Source organism: Pristiophorus japonicus, chromosome 9 (assembly GCF_044704955.1).
Source record: "Pristiophorus japonicus isolate sPriJap1 chromosome 9, sPriJap1.hap1, whole genome shotgun sequence".
NCBI classification, from domain to species: Eukaryota; Metazoa; Chordata; class Chondrichthyes; family Pristiophoridae; genus Pristiophorus; species Pristiophorus japonicus.
The window spans coordinates 221,748,477-221,768,146 of NC_091985.1; the positions used below are offsets into that span (position 1 = coordinate 221,748,477).

At 48.0% G+C, this 19,670-nt stretch overlaps 1 protein-coding gene across 1 annotated transcript in view; it reads left to right on the forward strand.

Annotated features, from left to right (window-relative positions):
- LOC139273797 (zinc finger protein 850-like) overlaps positions 1–19,670 on the forward strand; it is a 167,305-nt gene that overhangs the window by 98,127 nt on the left and 49,508 nt on the right. The window contains exon 5 of the mRNA XM_070890895.1: positions 7,559–7,710. Coding sequence (XP_070746996.1) covers positions 7,559–7,710 — 152 coding nt within the window. The remainder of the gene's footprint in view (positions 1–7,558; positions 7,711–19,670) is intronic.

Consider the following 19,670-nt stretch of genomic DNA (forward strand, 5'->3'; position numbering starts at 1 on the left):
CTCCCTCCCTCACCCCACCCACCCTCCCTCCCTCACCCCACCCTCCCTCCCTCACCCCACCCCTCCCTCCCTCACCCCACCCTCCCCTCCCTCACCCCACCCTCCCTCACCCTCCCTCACCCCACCCTCCCGCGCACCCCTCCCCCACCCACCCTCCCGCGCACCCCTCCCCCCCACCCACCCTCCCGCGCACCCCTCCCCCACCCTCCCGCGCACCCCTCCCCCCACCCTCCCGCGCACCCCTCCCCCCACCCTCCCGCGCACCCCTCCCCCCACCCTCCCGCGCACCCCTCCCCCCACCCTCCCGCGCACCCCTCCCCCCACCCTCCCGCGCAGCCCTCCCCCCACCCCCACCCTCCCGCGCAGCCCTCCCCCCACCCCCCACCCCCCACCCTCCCGCGCACCCCTCCCCCCACCCTCCGCGCAGCCCTCCCCCCACCCCCCACCCCCCACCCTCCCGCGCAGCCCTCCCCCCACCCCCCACCCTCCCGCGCAGCCCTCCCCCCACCCTCCCGCGCAGCCCTCCCCCCACCCTCCGCGCAGCCCTCCCCCCACCCTCCCGCGCAGCCCTCCCCCACCCTCCCGCGCAGCCCTCCCCCACCCTCCCGCGCAGCCCTCCCCCCACCCTCCCGCGCAGCCCTCCCCCCACCCCCCGCGCAGCCCTCCGCCCACCCCCCGCGCAGCCCTCCGCCCACCCCCCCGCGCAGCCCTTCCCCCACCCCCCCGCGCAGCCCTTCCCACACCCCCCCCGCGCACCCCTTCCCCACACCCCCCCCGCGCACCCTTCCCCCACCCCCCCGCGCACCCCTTCCCCCACCCCCCCGCGCACCCCTTCCCCCACCCCCCCGCGCACCCCTTCCCCCACCCCCCCGCTCACCCCTTCCCCCACCCTCCCGCTCATGCAACGTTTGCTCCACACTAGAGTTTCGGCTATTTGAAGCCACAACAGAAAGGTACCGTTTCCTCCTGGAGTTTGAGAGAAATCAGCTTTAAAAATGATGCAGTGTTTCAGCCAATGAAGGAAATCCGGGCTCAGCCCCGCCCACTGGGTGCTGCAAGTCCTGGCCCTCACACACTGATTGCTTGGAGGACCAACTTCTTGCTTGTTCTTCCAGCCCCGCCCCATTCTTCCTATTTGCCTGGAGCTGCCGTCAATCACCAGGGCCGGGTTAATGCTGAGTCTGATGGTCCTGAACTGTAGTTGGTCTGCCGCAACCGGTGGGCACCGCAGGGACTGGAGTGCATCATCACCCTAGCAAATACTAATTAATCTGTTGAGTTTCTTTTTAATTGTGGTGAAGTGACCGTCTTTATTGGTTGTGCCTTTCAGCAGTGGGTACGTGCTTCCCACTGAATGTGTGATGGCGATTGTCATAGAATCATAGAAATTTACAGCACGGAAGGAGGCCATTTCAGCCCATCGTGTCCACGCTGGCTGACCAAGAGCTATCCTGTCTAAACTCACTGCCCAGCTCTTGGTCCGTAGCTCTGTAGGTTACGGCACTTTAAGTTTACATCCAAGTATTTTTATAATTTGGTGAGGGTTTTTGCCTCTACCACCCTTTCAGGAAGTTCATTCCAGAACCCCACAACTCTCTGGGTGAAGAAATTTCCCCTCATATCTCCTCTAAACCTCCCCCCAATTACTTTAAATCTATGCCCTCTGGTTGTTGACCCCCTCTGCCAAGGGAAACATGTCCTTCATATCCACTATATCTAGGCCCCTCATAATTTTATGCCCCTCATAATTTTATACACCTCAATCTGGTTCTCCCCTCAACCTCCTCTGTTCCAAAGAAAACAGACCCAGCATCTCCAATCTTTCCTCACAGCCAAAATTCTCCAGTCCAGGCAACATTTTTGTAAATATCCTCTGCATCTTTTCCATCTTTCCTGTAATGTGGTGACAAGAACTGCACGCAGTACTCCAGCTGCGGCCTAACCAGTGTTTTATACAGTTCAAGCATAATGTCCTTGCTCTTGTATTCCATGCCTCGACTAATAAAGGCAAGTATTCCATTTGCCTTCTTAATCTCCTTATCTACCTGGCCTGCTACCTTCAAGGATCTGTGGACCTGCACTCCAAGGTCCCTTTGTTCCTCTACACTTTTCAGTGTTGTACCATTTAATGTGTATTCACCAGTGCAATCAGTGGGAGCTGCAGTTGGAAACTAAACATTGGCATGGAAATCCCAGTCTCTACGAATTTCTACAGACCCGGGAAGGCATTGGAAAAGCCAGTTTTCAGCACTGAAAACCGGCTTTCCCGATCTGTCAAGTTTCTGGCTTGACAGATCTCATGCGTATCTGGAGCGAGGACATTTGCAAGGGCAAGATTGCGGGATTTACGCATATCTTGCCCAGCAAATGTCTTCAAAACTCTTGTGCCTGATAAAAGCAGGCGCATAGCCTACTTTTATAGGTGTAAGAGTTTAAAAAACATATCAAAAACATGATTAAAATAAAAATTTTAAAAACATATTTATGTTAAAAACCCTGCCCACTCAGGTAATTTTATTTTAAACCATAATTTAAATTTTTTTTTTAAATCGCCATTTTTTTTCTTAGAAATGTTTTTTAATCAACTTAAATTTCAATAGTGTATTTATGTGAGGTGTTTTTTTAATGTTTTATGTAATGTTTGGGTGTTTGGGGGTGTTTCTCATTCATAGTAATAGGAGTTTCAGACTTACGAAACTCCTATTACTATGAATGAGAAAATACGTTACCGTGATTGGGTATCTAGGTCCACGTGATTCCTGCGGATGTTCCAATGTGAACGCGCTCCGTTGCGCAAGAAGAGGAGGTCTCAGGACCGGAATCTCTGGCGGGCATTCGACCAAAAGGTAGGTGCGCATCTTCTCTCCTATTTTTAGTTGAACGCCCGCGGGAAGAAGTAACAGGGATTTCTGGGCCATTAATTGAAGGCGTCAGTTACAACATTCAATCAATCTAAATATTTTCTGGAGTTGATTGTGGGCACGTCTACACTGAATGTGACTGTTTTTAATGACACCAAGCACTGGGGTTTCAGTTTATTTTGTAGTCCTTGCTCCAAACACATTTTACCTGTTTCCAATCACATTCCTGTCAGGTGGAAGATCGACATTTAATGGCGGATGCCTCACCCAGCCGGCAATGTAATATAGAATGTGTCTCCCGACTCTCTGACACCTCCTCCTACTTCCCCCGGACCATGACCCCACTACCCAACATCAAACCATCATTTCCCAGACTGTCACAGACCTCATCGCCTCTGGAGATCTTCCCTCTACGGCCGCCAACCTCATAGACCCCCAACCCCACACAGCCCACTTCTATCTCCTTCCACAAACAGGACTGCCCCGGTAGACCCATCGATCCCCAACCTACACAGCCCACTTCTATCTCCTTCTACAAACAGGACTGTCCTGGTAGACCCATCGATCCCCAACCTACACAGCCCACTTCTCCACTTCTATCTCCTTCTACAAACAGGACTGTCCTGGTAGATCCATTGATCCCCAACCTACACAGCCCACTTCTAACTCCTTCTACAAACAGAACTGCCCTGGTAGATCCATCGATCCCCAACCCCGCACAACCCACTTCTATCTCCTTCCACAAACAGGAGTGTCCCGGTAGACCCATCGATTCCGAACCTACACAGCCCGCTTCTATCTCCTTCCACAAACAGGACTGTCCTGGTAGACCCATCGATTCCGAACCTACACAGCCCGCTTCTACCTCCTTCCACAAACAGGAGTGTCCTGGTAGACCCATCGATCCCCAACCTACACAGCCCGCTTCTATCTCCTTCCACAAACAGGAGTGTCCCGGTAGACCCGTCGTTTCAGCCTGCTCTTGCCCCACACAACTAATTTCTTCCTACCTCGACTCTACCTTTTCTCCCCTTGTTCACTCTCCTTCCACCTACATCCGCGACTCTTCCGACACCCTCTGGCAGTTCCCAGCTTCCTGGCCCCAACCATCTCTTTTTCATTACGAATGTCCAATCCCTCTATACTTCCATCCCCCACCAGGATGGTCTGAGGGCGCTCTACTTCTTCCTTGTACAGAGGCCCAACTAGGCCCCATCCACCACCATCCTCCTCCGCCTGGCTGAATTTGTTCTGGCATTGAACAACTTCTCCTTTAACTCCACTCACATCCTCCAAATTAAAGGTGTTGCTCTGGGAACCCGCATGGGTCCTACCTATGCCTGCCTTTTCGTGGGATATATGGAATAATTTTTGTTCCAGTCCTACTTGGGTCCTCTCCTCACCCCTTTTTCCGGTACATTGATGACTGTATCGGTGCTGTTTCCTGCTCTCGCCCTGAACTAGAAAATTTAATTCACTTTGCCTCCAATTTCCACTCTTCCCTTCACATGGTCCATATCTGACTCTTCCCTTCTCTTCCGCGACTTTTCTGTCTCCATTTCTGGGAATAGACTATTGACAAACATTCACTATAAGCCCACTGACTCCCACAGCTATGTGGACCACACTTCCTCCCACCCCGCATCCTGTAAGGAATTCATTCCATTTTCCCAATTTCTCCGTCTCCGTCTCATCTCCTCTGATGATGCCACCTTCCACACTAGTGCCTCTGATATGCCTCCCTTTTTCCTCAACCAAGGATTCCCCTCCGCCATGGTTAATGTGGCCCTCGACCGTGTCCTTTCTATTTCCCGTATTTCTGCTCTCACCCCTTTCCCTCCCTCTCAGAACCATGATAGGGTTCCCCTTGTCCTCACCTTTTACCCCACCAGCCTCCACGTTCAACGGATCATCCTCGACATTTCCGCCTCCTCCAGCATGATCCCACGACCAATCACATCTTCCCCTCCCCTCTCAGCATTCCGAAGGGACCGCTCCCTCTGCGATACCCTGGTCCACTCCACAGTCACCCCCAGCAACCCTCCCCTTCCCACGGCACCTTCCCACGCAAGCACAGGAGATGCAACACCGGTCCTTTTACCTCCTCCCTTCCCACTGTCCAGGGCCCCAAACACTCCTTCAGGGTCTTTCAATATAGTATACTGTATTCGCTGCTCACGATGTGGTCGTCTCTACATTGGGGAGACCAAAAGCAGATTGGGTGATGGCTTTGCAGAACACCTTTGTTCGTCCGTAAGCATGACCCCGAGCTTCTGGTCATCTGTCACTTTAATTCTCCACTCCACTCCCACTCTGACCTCTCTGTCCTCGGCCTCCTACACTGTTCCAATGAAGCTCAATACAAGCTCGAGGTACAGCACCTCATCTTTCGTTTAGGCACTTTACAGCCTTCTGGACTCAACATCGAGTTCAACAATTTCAGACCTCACCCTCTGCTCATATTTTGTTCCCTTTCCTCCCTTTTTATTTTTACAAACTACCCCCCACTTTTATTTTTATTATTTTTCTCTGTTTCCCATGGCAGCCTGTAATTATTCCGCTATTGACACCCTATCTAGACTGATCTGTTGTTTACTAATTTGTGCCATTACCATCTCAATTTGGCCCATCATCCCTTTAGTCTCAAATCTCTCCTGCCTTCCACCCTATCACCGACCTTCCTTTGTTCTTTCCTCCCTTCCCCCTTTCAGAGCCCCTTGCACTTCCTTAAGAATCTGTTACATTTTGAACCTTTGCCAGTTCTGACAAAGGGTCATCGACCGGTAACGTTAACTCTGTTTCTCTCCACAGATGCTACCTGACCCGTTGAGATTTCCAGCTTTTTCTGTTTTTATTTCCAATTCCAACATCCGCAGTATTTTACTTTTGTGCTCAGCTAGATAAGGTGGTTAAGAAGGCATATGGGATACTTGCCTTTATTAGCTGATGCATAGAATACAAGAGCAGGGAGTTTATGTTTGAACTGTATAAAACACTAGTTAGGCCACAGCTGGAATACTGTGTACAGTTCTGGTCACCACATTACAGGAAAGAGAGGGTACAGAAGAGATTAATCAAGATGTTGCCTGGACTAAGAATTTAACTATGAGGAAAGATTGGCTAGGCTGGGATTGTTTTCTTTGGAACAGAGGAGGCTAAGATGCATAAAATTATGAGGAGTCGAGATAGAGTGGATAGGAAGGCCATAGAAACATAGAAAGTAGGTGCAGGAGTAGGCCATTCGGCCCTTCGAGCTTGCACCGCCATTCAATATGATCATGGCTGATCATGCAACTTCAGTACCCCATTCCTGCTTTCTCTCCATACCCCTGATTCCTTTAGCCGTAAGGGCCACATCTAACTCCCTTTTGAATATATCAAACCAATTGGCCTCAACAACTTTCTGTGGTACAGAATTCCACAGGTTTACAATTCTCTGAGTGAAGAAGTTTCTCCTCATCTCGGTCCAAAATAGCTTACCTGTTATCCTTAGACTGTGACCCCTGGTTCTGGACTTCCCCAACATCGGGAACATTCTTCCCCTTAGCAGAGTGGTCAATAACCAAGGGGCATAGATTTAAAGTAATTGGCAGGAGGTTTAGAGGGGATTTAGAGGTTGGTTGAGGTCTGGAACTCACTGCCTGAAAAGGTGGTAGAGGCAGAAACCCTCATAGCATTTAAAAAGTGCTTGGATGTACATTTGAAGTGCCGTGACCTACAGGCTATGGACCAAGAGCTGGAAAGTGGGATTAGGCTGGATAGCTCCTTGTCAGCCGGCACGAACACAGTGGGCCAAATGGCGGCCTCCTGTGCTGTAAATTTCTATGATTTTATGAAAACTAGAATTGTCTGTTCTGAATTTATATCCTATACTCAGTGGTAATTTTTGAAAACTCCTTTTACAGGGTGTTAGAAGGTGAGAATTTGCAGATGGGAAACTCAAACCAAACATCATGTCAAGATCTGACGGAGTCACACAATTCACCAGGATCTGAATATCATCGGCCTTTGAATGTGGCAGGAAAAACGTTTGTCTGCTCTGTCTGTGGGAAAACATTTCCAACATCAGTGTGACTGGAAAAGTACTGAGACACACACACCCGAGTGAGAGTGTTCCAGTGCACTGCCTGTGGAAAGAGCTTTAACCAGTTACATAGCCTGAAAAAACATCGCACCATTCACAGCGGGGATAAACCGTACACGTGTTCTGTGTATGGACGAGGCTTCAACTGATTGTCCAACCTGGAGAGACACAAGGACACCCCCACCACGGAGAAACCGTGGGAATGTGGACACTGTGGGAAGGGATTCAGTTTCCCGTCCTATCTGGAAACTCATCGGCGCATTCACACTGGGGAGAGACCGTTCACCTGCTCTGAGTGTGGGAAGGGATTCACTAAGTCATCTCACCTGCTGATACACCAGCGATTTCACACTCGAGAGAGACCATTCACCTGCTCCGTGTGTGGGAAGGGATTCACTCAGTCATCCGACCTACTGACACACCAGCGTGTTCACACTGGGGGGAGGCCGTTTACTTGCTCCATGTGTGGGAAGGGATTCACTCAGTTAACCAACCTCAGTAAACACCAACTTGTTCACACTGATAAGAGATCTTTTAAATGTTCTGACTGTCAGAAGAGCTTTAAAAGCACAATGGGTCTGCTGACACACCAACGCAGTCACACTGGAGAAAGACCGTTTACCTGCTCTGAGTGTGGGAAGGGATTCACTCAGTCATCCCACTTGCGGACACACCAGCGAGTTCACAGTGGGGAGAGGCCGTTCACCTGCTCCATGTGTGGGAAGGGATTCACTCAGTCATCCACCCTGCTGAGACACCAGCGAGGTCACAAGTGACTGCAGGGATTGGATTCTGCTTATTGCTGCTGTTAATCACATCTCATCTGAATGGTGTTCATTCTGACAGTTGTAGTTTGTTTCTGCTGATGTTAATAACCCCTGTCATTGGAGTTTAATATTTTGATGTTTCAGATAACAGTGTGTCTATTTGATGACTCCAAGATAAGCATAGACTACTTGATGTCCTGTTACTGACTGTTCCACTTTTGGGCATTTTCTACTTTCTAACTCCAGATTATATGAGTTGTCATACCTTCGGTTACTCTCATGGACAATTTCCAGCTCCCATACCTTCCAGAGTGCCTCTCCTAGCCTTGGTATCCAGGGAAGGTATCGGTAACAAGCCCGGAATCACTGAACACAAAACCCAGTCTGTTAAACACTTTCAGCTACTGTACTTCGCGTGTGCCCCACGGCATCTCTCACCTTCGATGTGTGAATAGAGAATCGTGTCTGCAAATCTGGTCTTGAATTTAAATCCACTCAGCAAATGTATTTCAGAAAATATGAACAAGTCACGGCTCAATAATCCAACTCTATATTCATAGCAGGAAGTCCATGATCCAACTCCTCGAGTGGACAAAAAAAGTAAAAGTCCCAAATATAAGAGCCCCTCGAATTCTTTAATACCTTTCAAATTGTGACCAGTTCCTCCTCCTTATAGAATTCCCCATCCCTGTGGGAGTCAAAATTGGTCAAAAAGTGCTGATTGGAAATTTCTAACATTTTTTCAGTTTCAAGCTGAGCAGTTCCTTCTCTCCGAGAAGCTCCAAGGAGACCCTTTGATTTAAACACAAATCTCCCCTCTTTTATATCCGGCATTAGAGTTACAGCAAATTCGAATAGCCGACAACTCAAATTTAAAAGTAATATACAAACTGTACCAATCACACAGCTCTGTGTCATAGAATCATAGAAAATGACGACACAGATGGACTTATATCTGTGCCGGTCAAAAAAGAGCTCCCCGGCCTAATCCCACCTCCCAGCCCTCAGTACATAGTCCTGTAGGTTGTGGCTCTTTAAGTGCATATCCAAGTACTTTTTAAATGGGCGTGTTTATTTATACTGCCAAAATGGCTACTTTGTCTCTGATTGGCTCTCCATTATCACATGACCTCTTGCTGATTGGTCCCCTTGGAAGATAAGTCACCCTGAAATTTCTCTGGAATGTGTAACTGAAACCGCCCAGCCCAAGTTCTGACTGACTTTGCAAATTGTAATTCAATCCATTTTGACTTCAGTGGCCAGAGAGGACAGACCTTGAACAACCCAGCAAAAGCCACCAAGTTTCAGCCGAAGTCCCTTACCCCAGCGCAAGTGTATTCCTCCCCCAATTGAAGTCCCTTACCCCAGTGCAAGTACACCCTCCCCTGGTCAAAGTCCCTAACCCCAGCGCAAGTGCATTCCTCCCCTGGCCGAATTCCCTTACTCCAGCACAAGTGCACCCTCTCCCGTCTGAAGTCCCTTACCCCAGCGCAAGTGAGTTCCTCCCCAGGCCGAAGTCCCTTACCCCAGCGCAAGTGCACCTTCTCCAGGCCAAAGTCCCTTACCCCAGGGCAAGTGCACCCTCCCCCGACCGAAGTCCCTTACACCAGGGCAAGTGCACCCTCCCCCAGCCGAAGTCCATTACCCCAGCACAAGTGCACCCTCCCCCGGCCGAAGTCCATTACTCCAGCACAAGTGCACCCTCCCCCGGCCAAAGTTCCTTACCCCAGCACAAGTGCACCCTCCACTGGCCGAAGTCCCGTACCCTAGCGCAAGTGCACGACCTTACCCCTGCCCTTCATAGATGGGGCATTGTGTGTGGGTCACGGATTGTTAACAGGTTTATTGGGTGTGAAGTGAATAGTGACAGTATCGTGAATTCTGGATTTCATCCACTCCAACGATGTCCCTTGTAACACACGCTCTCAGCTTTCTGAGAAATTGGGCATGGGTGTAAAGGGGGTTGGAAGAATGAGATCCATCTTCCCTGAGTTTCCTCTCTCCCCTCTCCCGCTTCCCTTCTCTCCCCTCTCCCAGAGTACTTAAGGAGGTGGCCTTGGAAATAGTGGATGCATTGACAGTCATTTTCCAACATTCCATTGACTCTGGATCAGTTCCTATAGAGTGGAGGGTAGCCAATGTAACCCCACTTTTTAAAAAAGGAGGGCGAGAGAAAACAGGGAATTATAGACCGGTCAGCCTGACATCGGTAGTGGGTAAAATGATGGAATCAATTATTAAGGATGTCATAGCAGCGCATTTGGAAAGAGATGACATGATAGGTCCAAGTCAGCATGGATTTGTGAAAGGGAAATCATGCTTGACAAATCTTCTGGAATTTTTTGAGGATGTTTCCAGTAGAGTGGACAAGGGAGAATCAGTTGATGTGGTGCATTTGGACTTTCAGAAGGCTTTCGACAAGGTCCCACACAAGCGATTAATGTGCAAAGTTAAAGCATATGGGATTGGGGGTAGTGTGCTGACGTGGATTGAGAACTGGTTGTCAGACAGGAAGCAAAGAGTAGGAGTAAATGGGTACTTTTCAGAATGGCAGGCAGTGACTAGTGGGGTACCGCAAGGTTCTGTGCTGGGGCCCCAGCTGTTTACATTGTACATTAATGATTTAGATGAGGGGATTAAATGTAGTATCTCCAAATTTGCGGATGACACTAAGTTGGGTGGCAGTGTGAGCTGCGATGAGGATGCTATGAGGCTGCAGAGTGACTTGGATAGGTTAGGAGAGTGGGCAAATGCATGGCAGATGAAGTATAATGTGGATAAATGTGAGGTTATCCACTTTGGTGGTAAAAACAGAGAGACAGACTATTATCTGAATGGTGACAGATTAGGAAAAGGGGAGGTGCAACGAGACCTGGGTGTCATGGTACATCATTGAAGGTTGGCATGCAGGTACAGCAGGTGGTTAAGAAAGCAAATGGCATGTTGGCCTTCATAGCGAAGGGATTTGAGAACAGGGGCAGGGAGGTGTTACTACAGTTGTACAGTGCCTTGGTGAGGCCACACCTCTGGAGTATTGTGTACAGTTTTGGTCTCCTAACTTGAGGAAGGACATTCTTCCTATTGAGGGAGTGCAGCGAAGGTTCACCAGACTGATTCCCGGGATGGCGGGACTGACATATCAAGAAAGACTGGATCAACTGGGCTTGTCTTCACTGGAATTCAGAAGAATGAGAGGGGATCTCATCGAAACGTTTAAAATTCTGACGGGTTTAGACAGGTTAGATGCAGGAAGAATGTTCCCAATGTTGGGGAAGTCCAGAACCAGGGGTCACAGTCTAAGGATAAGGGGTAAGCCATTTAGGACTGAGATGAGGAGAAACTTCAGAGTGGTGAACCTGTGGAATTCTCTACCAAAGAAAGTTGTTGAGGCCAATTCACGAAATATATTCAAAAAGGAGTTAGATGTAGTCCTTACCACGAGGGTGATCAAGGGGTATGGAGAGAAAGCAGGAATGGGGTACTGAAGTTGCATGTTCAGCCATGAACTCATTGAATGGCGGTGCAGGCTCGAAGGGCCGAATGGCCTACTCATGCACCTATTTACTATGTTTCTCCCACTCGTCCCCTGTCATATGCATTATTTGTGGAGGATTTTTACTAAGTTGGATCAAAAAAATGATAAATGATACAGAAAATAACTGATTTCACATCTTATGCAATATAATTCTCTAAAGGGGTGGTTCAAAGGAACTTCAAATAAGTGTAAAGTGAGTTCAATCTATGACACCGACAAGACATGTACACAAATAGAACAGGCTTGGGTTTGATGTGGTAGAAGGTGAACTCGTTGAGAACTGAAATAATCTAGGGTAAGAAAAGTTCGGGAACAGTCGGTAACAGCACATCAATTCGTCTCTTATCATAGTGAAATCAAATATTTCACACAGTGTGTTTGAAACAAAAATGATTTTGTCAAGATTTAAAGAAAATGAAAAGAAGAAAATATTTATTTTAAATATTAATGAAGAATATTAATGTCCAGCCAATTGTAGGGGTTTATTAAGATCATCAGAAACAAATATTAACTGCCATATTGAACATGGTTCAGTTCTCGATGCAATCACAGTAAATCATGTTATATTCACTAAAGTAGCCTTTCAATGGCGAGGTGATTGCCCAGCATTCCCAGCGGGGGAGAATGTGCCGCACAGACTACAGGAGGCCAGTGTGTAGGCGGGGTACTTGCCAGGGTGTTCGGTGCACAGACTGAAGTCGCAGGCGGACAAATGCGCGGAGCCCGATATTTCAGCGGGGAGTGAACGGCGGGGCGCGGAGGAGTAACCCCACCCGCGGGTGGGCTCCATCAACAAATGGTGTAGGCTGCAAGCCCCGAATGAGAACTTGCAGCTCTGGGGGAGTTTCCCGGTCACAGGCCCAGGTTAACGGCAGCCATCTTTGTAAAGAAAGGCTGAGGGTTTTTGCGTCGTCATCTTCATCGGTCGAACCGTAGAGCGCATGCGCGACCATGTTTGTGAAGGAACAATGAGTAGGCTTCAGGATCCCAGTGACCGGGAGAGAAAATCATTGACTCCTTGATTTAATTCTCATTCTGCACATGGGGGCTTTCTCAGCATCTCTCCTGAAGGCACTAGTAACTGCTGTTTTACGGTTTACAGCCCACAATTGTAACGAAAGGGCCCAGATTTAGATCCCCTTGTAAAAAGAAAGGAAGACCTGCATTTATATAGCGCCTTTCACGTCCACCGGACATCTCAAAGCGTTTTACAGTCAATGAAGTACTTTTGGAGTGTGTCACTGTTGTAATGTGGGAAACGTGGTAGCCAATTTGCGCACAGCAAACTCCCATAAACAGCAATGTGATGAATATATATTAATGATTTAGATGATGGAATTGAGTGTAATATCTCCAAGTTTGCAGATGACACTAAACTTGGTGGCGGTGTGAGCTGTGAGGAGGACACTAAGAGGCTGCAGGGTGACTTGGACAGGTTAGGCGAGTGGGTAAATACATAGCAGATGCAGTATAATGTGGATAAATGTGAGGTTATCCACTTTGGGGGCAAAAACATGAAGGCAGATTAGGAAAAGGGGAGGTGCAGCGAGACCTGGGTGTCATGGTTCATCAGTCATTGAAAGTTGGCATGCAGGTACAGCAGGCGGTGAAGAAGGCAAATGGTATGTTGGCCTTCATAGCAAGGGGATTTGAGTATAGGAGCAGGGAAGTCTTGCTGCAGTTGTACAGGGCCTTGGTGAGGTCCCACCTGGAATATTGTGTTCAGTTTTGGTCTCCTAATCTGAGGAAGAACGTTCTAGCTATTGAGGGAGTTCAGCGAAGGTTCACCAGACTGATTCCAGGGATGGCTGAGCTGACATATGAGGAGAGACTGGATCAACTGAACCTTTATACACTGAAGTTTAGAAGGATGAGAGGGGATCTCATAGAAACATATAAGATTCTGACTGGACTGGACAGGCTAGATGCGGGAAGAATGTTCCCGATGTTGGGGAAGTCCAGAACCAGGGAACACAGTCTTAGGATAAGGGGCAGGCCGTTTAGGACTGAGATGAGGAGAAACTTCTTCACTCAGAGAGTTGTTAACCTGTGGAATTCCCTGCTGCAGAGAGTTGTTGATGCCAGTTCATTGGATATATTCAAGAGGGAGTTAGATATGGCCCTTACGGCTAAAGGGATCAAGGGGTATGGAGGGAAAGCAGGAAAGGGGTACTGAAGGAATGATCAGCCATGATTTATTGAATGGTGGTTCAGGCTCGAATGGCCTACTCCTGCACCTATTTTCTATGTTTCTAGTCAGGGAGCGTCTGTAAATGAGGGAGAAATAGTGACTGGTCAGGGAGCGTCTGTAAATGAAGGAGAAATGGTAACTAGTCAGAGAGCGTCTGTAAATGATGGAGAAATGGTGACTGGTCAGGGAGCATTTGTAAATGAGGGAGAAATAGTGACTGGTCAGGGAGCATCTGTAAATGAAGGACAAATGGTGATTGGTCAAGGAGAGTCCCTCACCAAAATTACAGAGGGGAAGTTTATAGGGAAGGATAGATTATTGAAAAGAGGGATGGAACCAGCTTCAAAACCTCCTGGGAAGGAGAGGGAGGGGAACCAGTGTGTGTAGAACTGAACCCAGTCAGAGTCTGCACCTTCAGGGGAGGGGAACCAGTGAGTGTAGAACTGAACCCAGCCAGAATCAGCGCCTTCAGGGGAGGGAGAGAGGGGAACCAGTGAGTGTAGAACTGAAGCAGCCAGAGTCAGCACCTTCAGGGGAGGAGAGGGAGGGGAACCAGTGAGTGTAGAACTGAACCCAGCCAGAGTCAGCACCTTCAGGGGAGGAGAGGGAGGGGAATCAGTGAGTGTAGAACTGCACCCAGCCAGAGTCAGCACCTTCAGGGGAGGGAGAAAGCTCAGCCAGCAGGAAAAGAAAGTTGGAACTGGTGCAATGTGTTTGGATTTCAGCACAGAGGGAGGTAGTGTGAGTAAAATGAGGATTTACATCTTTGGGAAATAAGTTCTAAATTTCTATCCTGTACTTGTTGTAATAACTTTTGTAAACTCTTTTTACCAGTCTAGACCTGATAGAGGTCTTTAAAATTATGATCGTGTTCGATAGGGTGGACGCAGAGAAAATGTTTCCACTTGTGTGGGAGTCGAAAACTAGCAGCCATTAATATTCGATAGTCACCAGTAAATCCAATGTGGAATTCTTTACCCAGAGCGCTACCATATGGAGTGGTTGAGACGAATAGCACAGATGCATTTCAGGGGAAGTTAGCTATGTACATGAGGGAGAAAGGAATAGAAGGATATGCTGATAGGTTTGGATGAAAATGGGTGGGAGGAGACTCGTGTGGAGCATAAACATCGTCACGGACCAGTGGGAGCCAATATTAGTCAAAAACTACTTCTTGGACATTTCTGACCGTCCAATATTAGTGGGGACTGAACCCATCACACAGCTCTGTGTCAGATTGAATTATTCCTCTCTCCAGCCTGTAACCGATGAAACTTGTAACACTGAGGCTGAAACACTGGGGGTGCAGGCAGTGCTGGGCACAGAGGGAGAAGCAAACCAGGTTCAAAGTGGGCATACTGCCTTTGTCCTAGACCTGACTTTTCCGCTGTTCTGGGGCCCAGTGGACTTTCACTGATCCGGGGCATCTCTGTTGTGTCATAGCTCCATTTGGAACAGCAGAAGACCTTTCAGCCCCTCGGGCCTGCTCCACCATTCAATTAGATCAGGGCTGATCTGTACCTTAACTCCATTTACCCACCTTTATTCCATAACCCTTGGAACAATTACCTAACAAAAATCTATCATCTCAGTCTTGAAAGCTCCATTTGACCCCCAGCATTCACAGCCATTTGGAGGAGAGTGCCACATTTGCACTGGCCTTTGGGTGAAAAAGTGCTGCCTGATTTCACTCTTCAATGACCAAGCTCTAATTTTAAAATTATGGTTATAAAGAGCTGAAGGTGGAAAAAGACCTGTAGGGAGGGAATTCCAGAGCATAGGGCCTTGGCAGCTGAAAGCACGACTGCCAATGGTGGAGCGATTAAAATAGAGGATGAGCAAGATGCCAGAATTGGAGGAGTATAGATATCTCAGAGGAGGTTAGAGAGATAGGGAGGAGTGAGGCCCTTGGAGGGTCTTGAAAACAAGGGTGAAAATGTTAAAGTTGAAGAGTCACTCTCCTTATCTCTTAGTCATCAATCCATCCCCATCCTGACTATGTTAACCACGGATGGGTTGCGCCATGTATTGCCACATATTTCCAGATCTCATCTCTTATCTTAGTTGAAGAAACAGCATGTCCCTCTTGGGAATGTGTAAGTTTCTGTTAGCAGAATACGAACTTACCACTGGCCTCGCACGGTACCAACAAGTCTGTTGCACGAGCAATTTCCAGTGTTTAGGGTCTTTAGATATGTGGGTCTCTTAGCAACTGCCATTCTTATCTGGGTAAAGGCCTTCTCTTGAGCAGGGTGTTTATCATTTCAGTATTCTCTGTCTTTGAGTTTCCAAACTGTCTTCTGTTCACACACAGACAAGATTCTACTTCCCCTTTTCTCCACATTCGCTCTCTGGCTAAAATGGTCAAGCAAAGCACGCTGGGATATCCCGGCCATTTGGGCCACTTTAAAACATTCTAACAGTGCGGAGCAGGAAGAGAAGCCAGAAGAGAGGTGGAGTCGGACATTTGGCCCCTCGAGCTTGCTCCACCATTCACTGAGATCATGGCTGATCTACCTCAACTCCACCTTCCCGCACTGTCACCATATCCCTTGATTCCCTTAATATCCAAAACTCTAGTGATTCCTGCCTTGAATATAATCAAAGACTGAGCCTTCACAGCCCACCGGGGTAGAGAAATCTAAAGATTCACAACCCTGAGTGAAGAAATTTCTCCTCATCTCAGTCCTAAATGGCTGACCCTTTACTCTGAGACTCCGAGTTCTTTCCTCTATTCATACCCATAGCTGTAACTCTCCATCCCACACTCTCCCTCCTCCGTGTGCTGAAATCCAAACATTTCACATTATCTTCAACTTGTTTTCCTTTTCTCTGGGGTTGCCCCTCTGAGTACTGAATGTTTGAACTCTCAGACTGACCCTCACAGGGCAAGCAGCTACTAACATGACATCACCACCTGCTCAATTGGATATGTTAATTGAAAACGTCCAGTGAGAGAGCTTGGGAGAACTGAGAGATAATTGTAAGGACAACAACAACAACAACAACTTTTATTTATATAGCGCCTTTAACGTAGTAAAATGTCCCAAGGCACTTCACAGCAGTGTTACAAGACAAAACAGATACATTTGCTACATAAGAAGAAATTAAGGCAGATGACCAAAAGCTTTGTCAAAGAGGTAGGTTTTAAGGAGCGTCTTAAAAGAGGAAAGAGAGGGAGAGAGGTTTAGGGAGGGAGTTCTGGAGCTTAGGGCTCAAACAGCTAAAGGCACGGCCACTGATGGTTGAGCAGTTATAATCAGGGATGCTCAAGAGGGCAGAATTTGAAGAGAGCAGACATCTCGTCAAGTTATGAAGCTGAAAGAGATTACAGAGATAGGGAGGAGCAAGGCCATGGAGGGATTTGTAAACGAGGATAAGAATTTTGAAAATGAGGTGTTGCTTAAGGTGGAGATAGACAGATTTTTAAGCACTAAGGGAGTCAAGGGTTATGGGGAGCGGGCAGGGAAGTGGAGCTGAGCCCAAAATCAGATCAGCCATGATCTTATTGAATTGTGTAGCAGGCTCGAGGGGCCAAATGGCCTACTCGTGCTCCTATTTCTTATGTTCTTAACTGGGAGCCAATGTAAGTCAGTGAGCACAGGGGTGCTGGTGAATGGGACTTGGTGTGAGTTAGCACATGGGCTTCCGAGTTTTGGATGACCTCAAGTTTATGTAGTGTAGTGTAGATAGGACTACTGTGACCAACATTAGCGTTATAATTAAACTTTAGAACAAGGATAGTAAAACTCGGAAAGGCACAAAATCAAAGACAGACTTAGAATTAAATGTTTCACTAGTGCAATAACAATTAACTGACAAGAGAGGGAAATCTGCAATTATATAATGCAATAGGGAGTTATACTGATCTTTAGCCCAATGGAAAAATAACACGTTGGTGAGGAATTCAGCAAATGAATTGAGTAAAGTTATAGGTTCTCATTAGTTTCTATCTGCAGTTGTTAACTTTTGATGATATGATGTAATGTGAAATCAAACTGATGATCATATACACATAAGGGACATGTATATAAAGTCACACAATCATAGAAACTTACCGCATAGGAGGCCATTCAGCCCTTAGAAAAAGCAGTTGTGCTTAGTCCCAGTTTCCTGTTTTTTGTCTGTAACCCTGAAAGTTCCTCATTCTCAAATATCTGTCGAACTCTCTTAAAATTATTTATGGAATCAGCTTCCACCACCCTTTCAGTTAGAGGAGTCGAGATCCTGACCACTCGCTAAGTGAAAACAATTCTTCTCATCTGCCCTCTAGATCTTTTGTCAATGATTTTGAATCCATGACCTATTGTTCTCTTTCAACTTTATCAAACTTCTCATCACCTTGAAAACTTCTATTAGGACACCTCTTAACCTTCCCTGTTCCAAAGGTTCCATGGATGAGGGACTTCAGTCACGGGGATAGACTGGAGAAGCTGGGGTTGTTCTCCTTAGAGCTGAGAAGTCTGAGGAGATTTGATAGCGGTATTTAAAATCATAAAGTGTTTAGATGGAACAAATAAAGAGAAACTGTTTCCAGTGGCTGAAGGGTCAATAACTAGCGAGCACAGATTTAAGGTGATTGGCAAAAAACAGGAAACAGGAAGCGAAACATTTTGATGCAACGAGTGGTTGGGATTTGGAATGCATTGCTTGACAGGGTGGTGGATACAGATTCAACAGTAGCCATCAAAAGTGAATTGGATAAACACTTGAAGGAGAAAAAATTGCAGGGATTCAGGGAAAGAGCAGAGGAGTGGGACTAACTGGATCGATCTTCGAAAGAGCCGGTGCCGATTCGATGGGCCGAATGGCCCATTTATGTGCTATAATATTCTAGGATTCTTTACAGACGCTCCCTGCTCATCAATATTTCTTCTTCATTCACAGACACTCCCTGCTCATCAACATTTCTCCTGAATTTACAGACGCTCCCTGCTCATCAATATTTCTCCTTCATCTACAGACGCTCCCTGCTCATCAACATTTCTCTTTGATTTACAGACGCTCCCTGAGAGTTTGAGCCGACATTGCGCATGTGCTGTCCACTCCTTCGGGCCGGAGGAAGCCGGGAGCCGGCGGGCAGGGGAAGAATGTTCCCCGGTTTATATCCGGGCCCGGGACCGCACTCGGTGTTTTCACCCAGAGTTTCTCTAACCCGCTCCCTGGAGCTCGCTCACCTTCCGCGTCACCGTCTGCCGCCGCCCCACCGCGCATTGTCAGCTCACACTGCCCGGGTGATTGACGGTAGCTCCCGACCAATAGCAAGAGCGGGGGCGGGACTGGCGGACCGGTCGGTCGGTCCTCCAACCAATCGGAGTGTATGAGGGGCGGGGCTTGAGCCTCCCACCCCCAGTGGGCGGGGCTGAGCCCGGATCTCCCTCAGTGAGCACGCGCGGTGAAATTGGACCGGAGGTAGGCTGGGAATCTTTGTAAATACGCGGTGTAGGCCTCAGGCCCCGAAGAGCCCACAGGCCCCGCGTTTGCCGGGTGGGCGGGGTCACGGCGCATGCGCGGCTATCTTGGTGCAGGAACCTAGAGTGGGCGGGGCTTCAGAGTCTGTTGCCAACTGGGTCCCAGTGTCCGGGAGATGTAACATCCTGGGCAACATCTTTTTCATCACCTTAGAATCAGAGAGTGGTTACAGCACGGAAGGAGGCTATTCGGCCTATCAAGGCTTTGCAGGCTCACTGCAAGAGCTTTATCTAGTCCCACTCACCCACCCTTTCCCCATAGCCCTGCAGATTTCTCTCCTTCTGGTATTTATCCAACTCCCTTTTGAAAGCCGTGATTGAGTCTGCTTCCACTATCCTTTCAGACAGTGCATTCTAGATTCTAACCACTCACTGCGTAAAAAGGTTTTTTCTCATGTTGCCTTTGGTTCTTCTGCCAATCACCTTAAATTTGTGTCCTCTGGTTCTCAACTGCCAATGGTAACAACCCCAGCTTCTCCAATCTATCCATGTAACTGAAGTGCCTCAACCCTGGAATCATTCTTTTCTGCACCCTCTCTAAGGCCTTCATATATTTACTAAAATGCAGTGCCCAGAATTGGGCACAGTACTCCAGTTGAGGTCAAACCAGTATTTTATACAGGTTCATCATAATATCCATGATTTTGTACTCTATTCATGAAGCCCAGAATCCCGTAAGCTTTATTAACTGCTTTCTCTACCTGTGCTGCCACCTTCAACGATTTGTGCACATATACCCCCAGGTCTCCCTGTTCATGGAA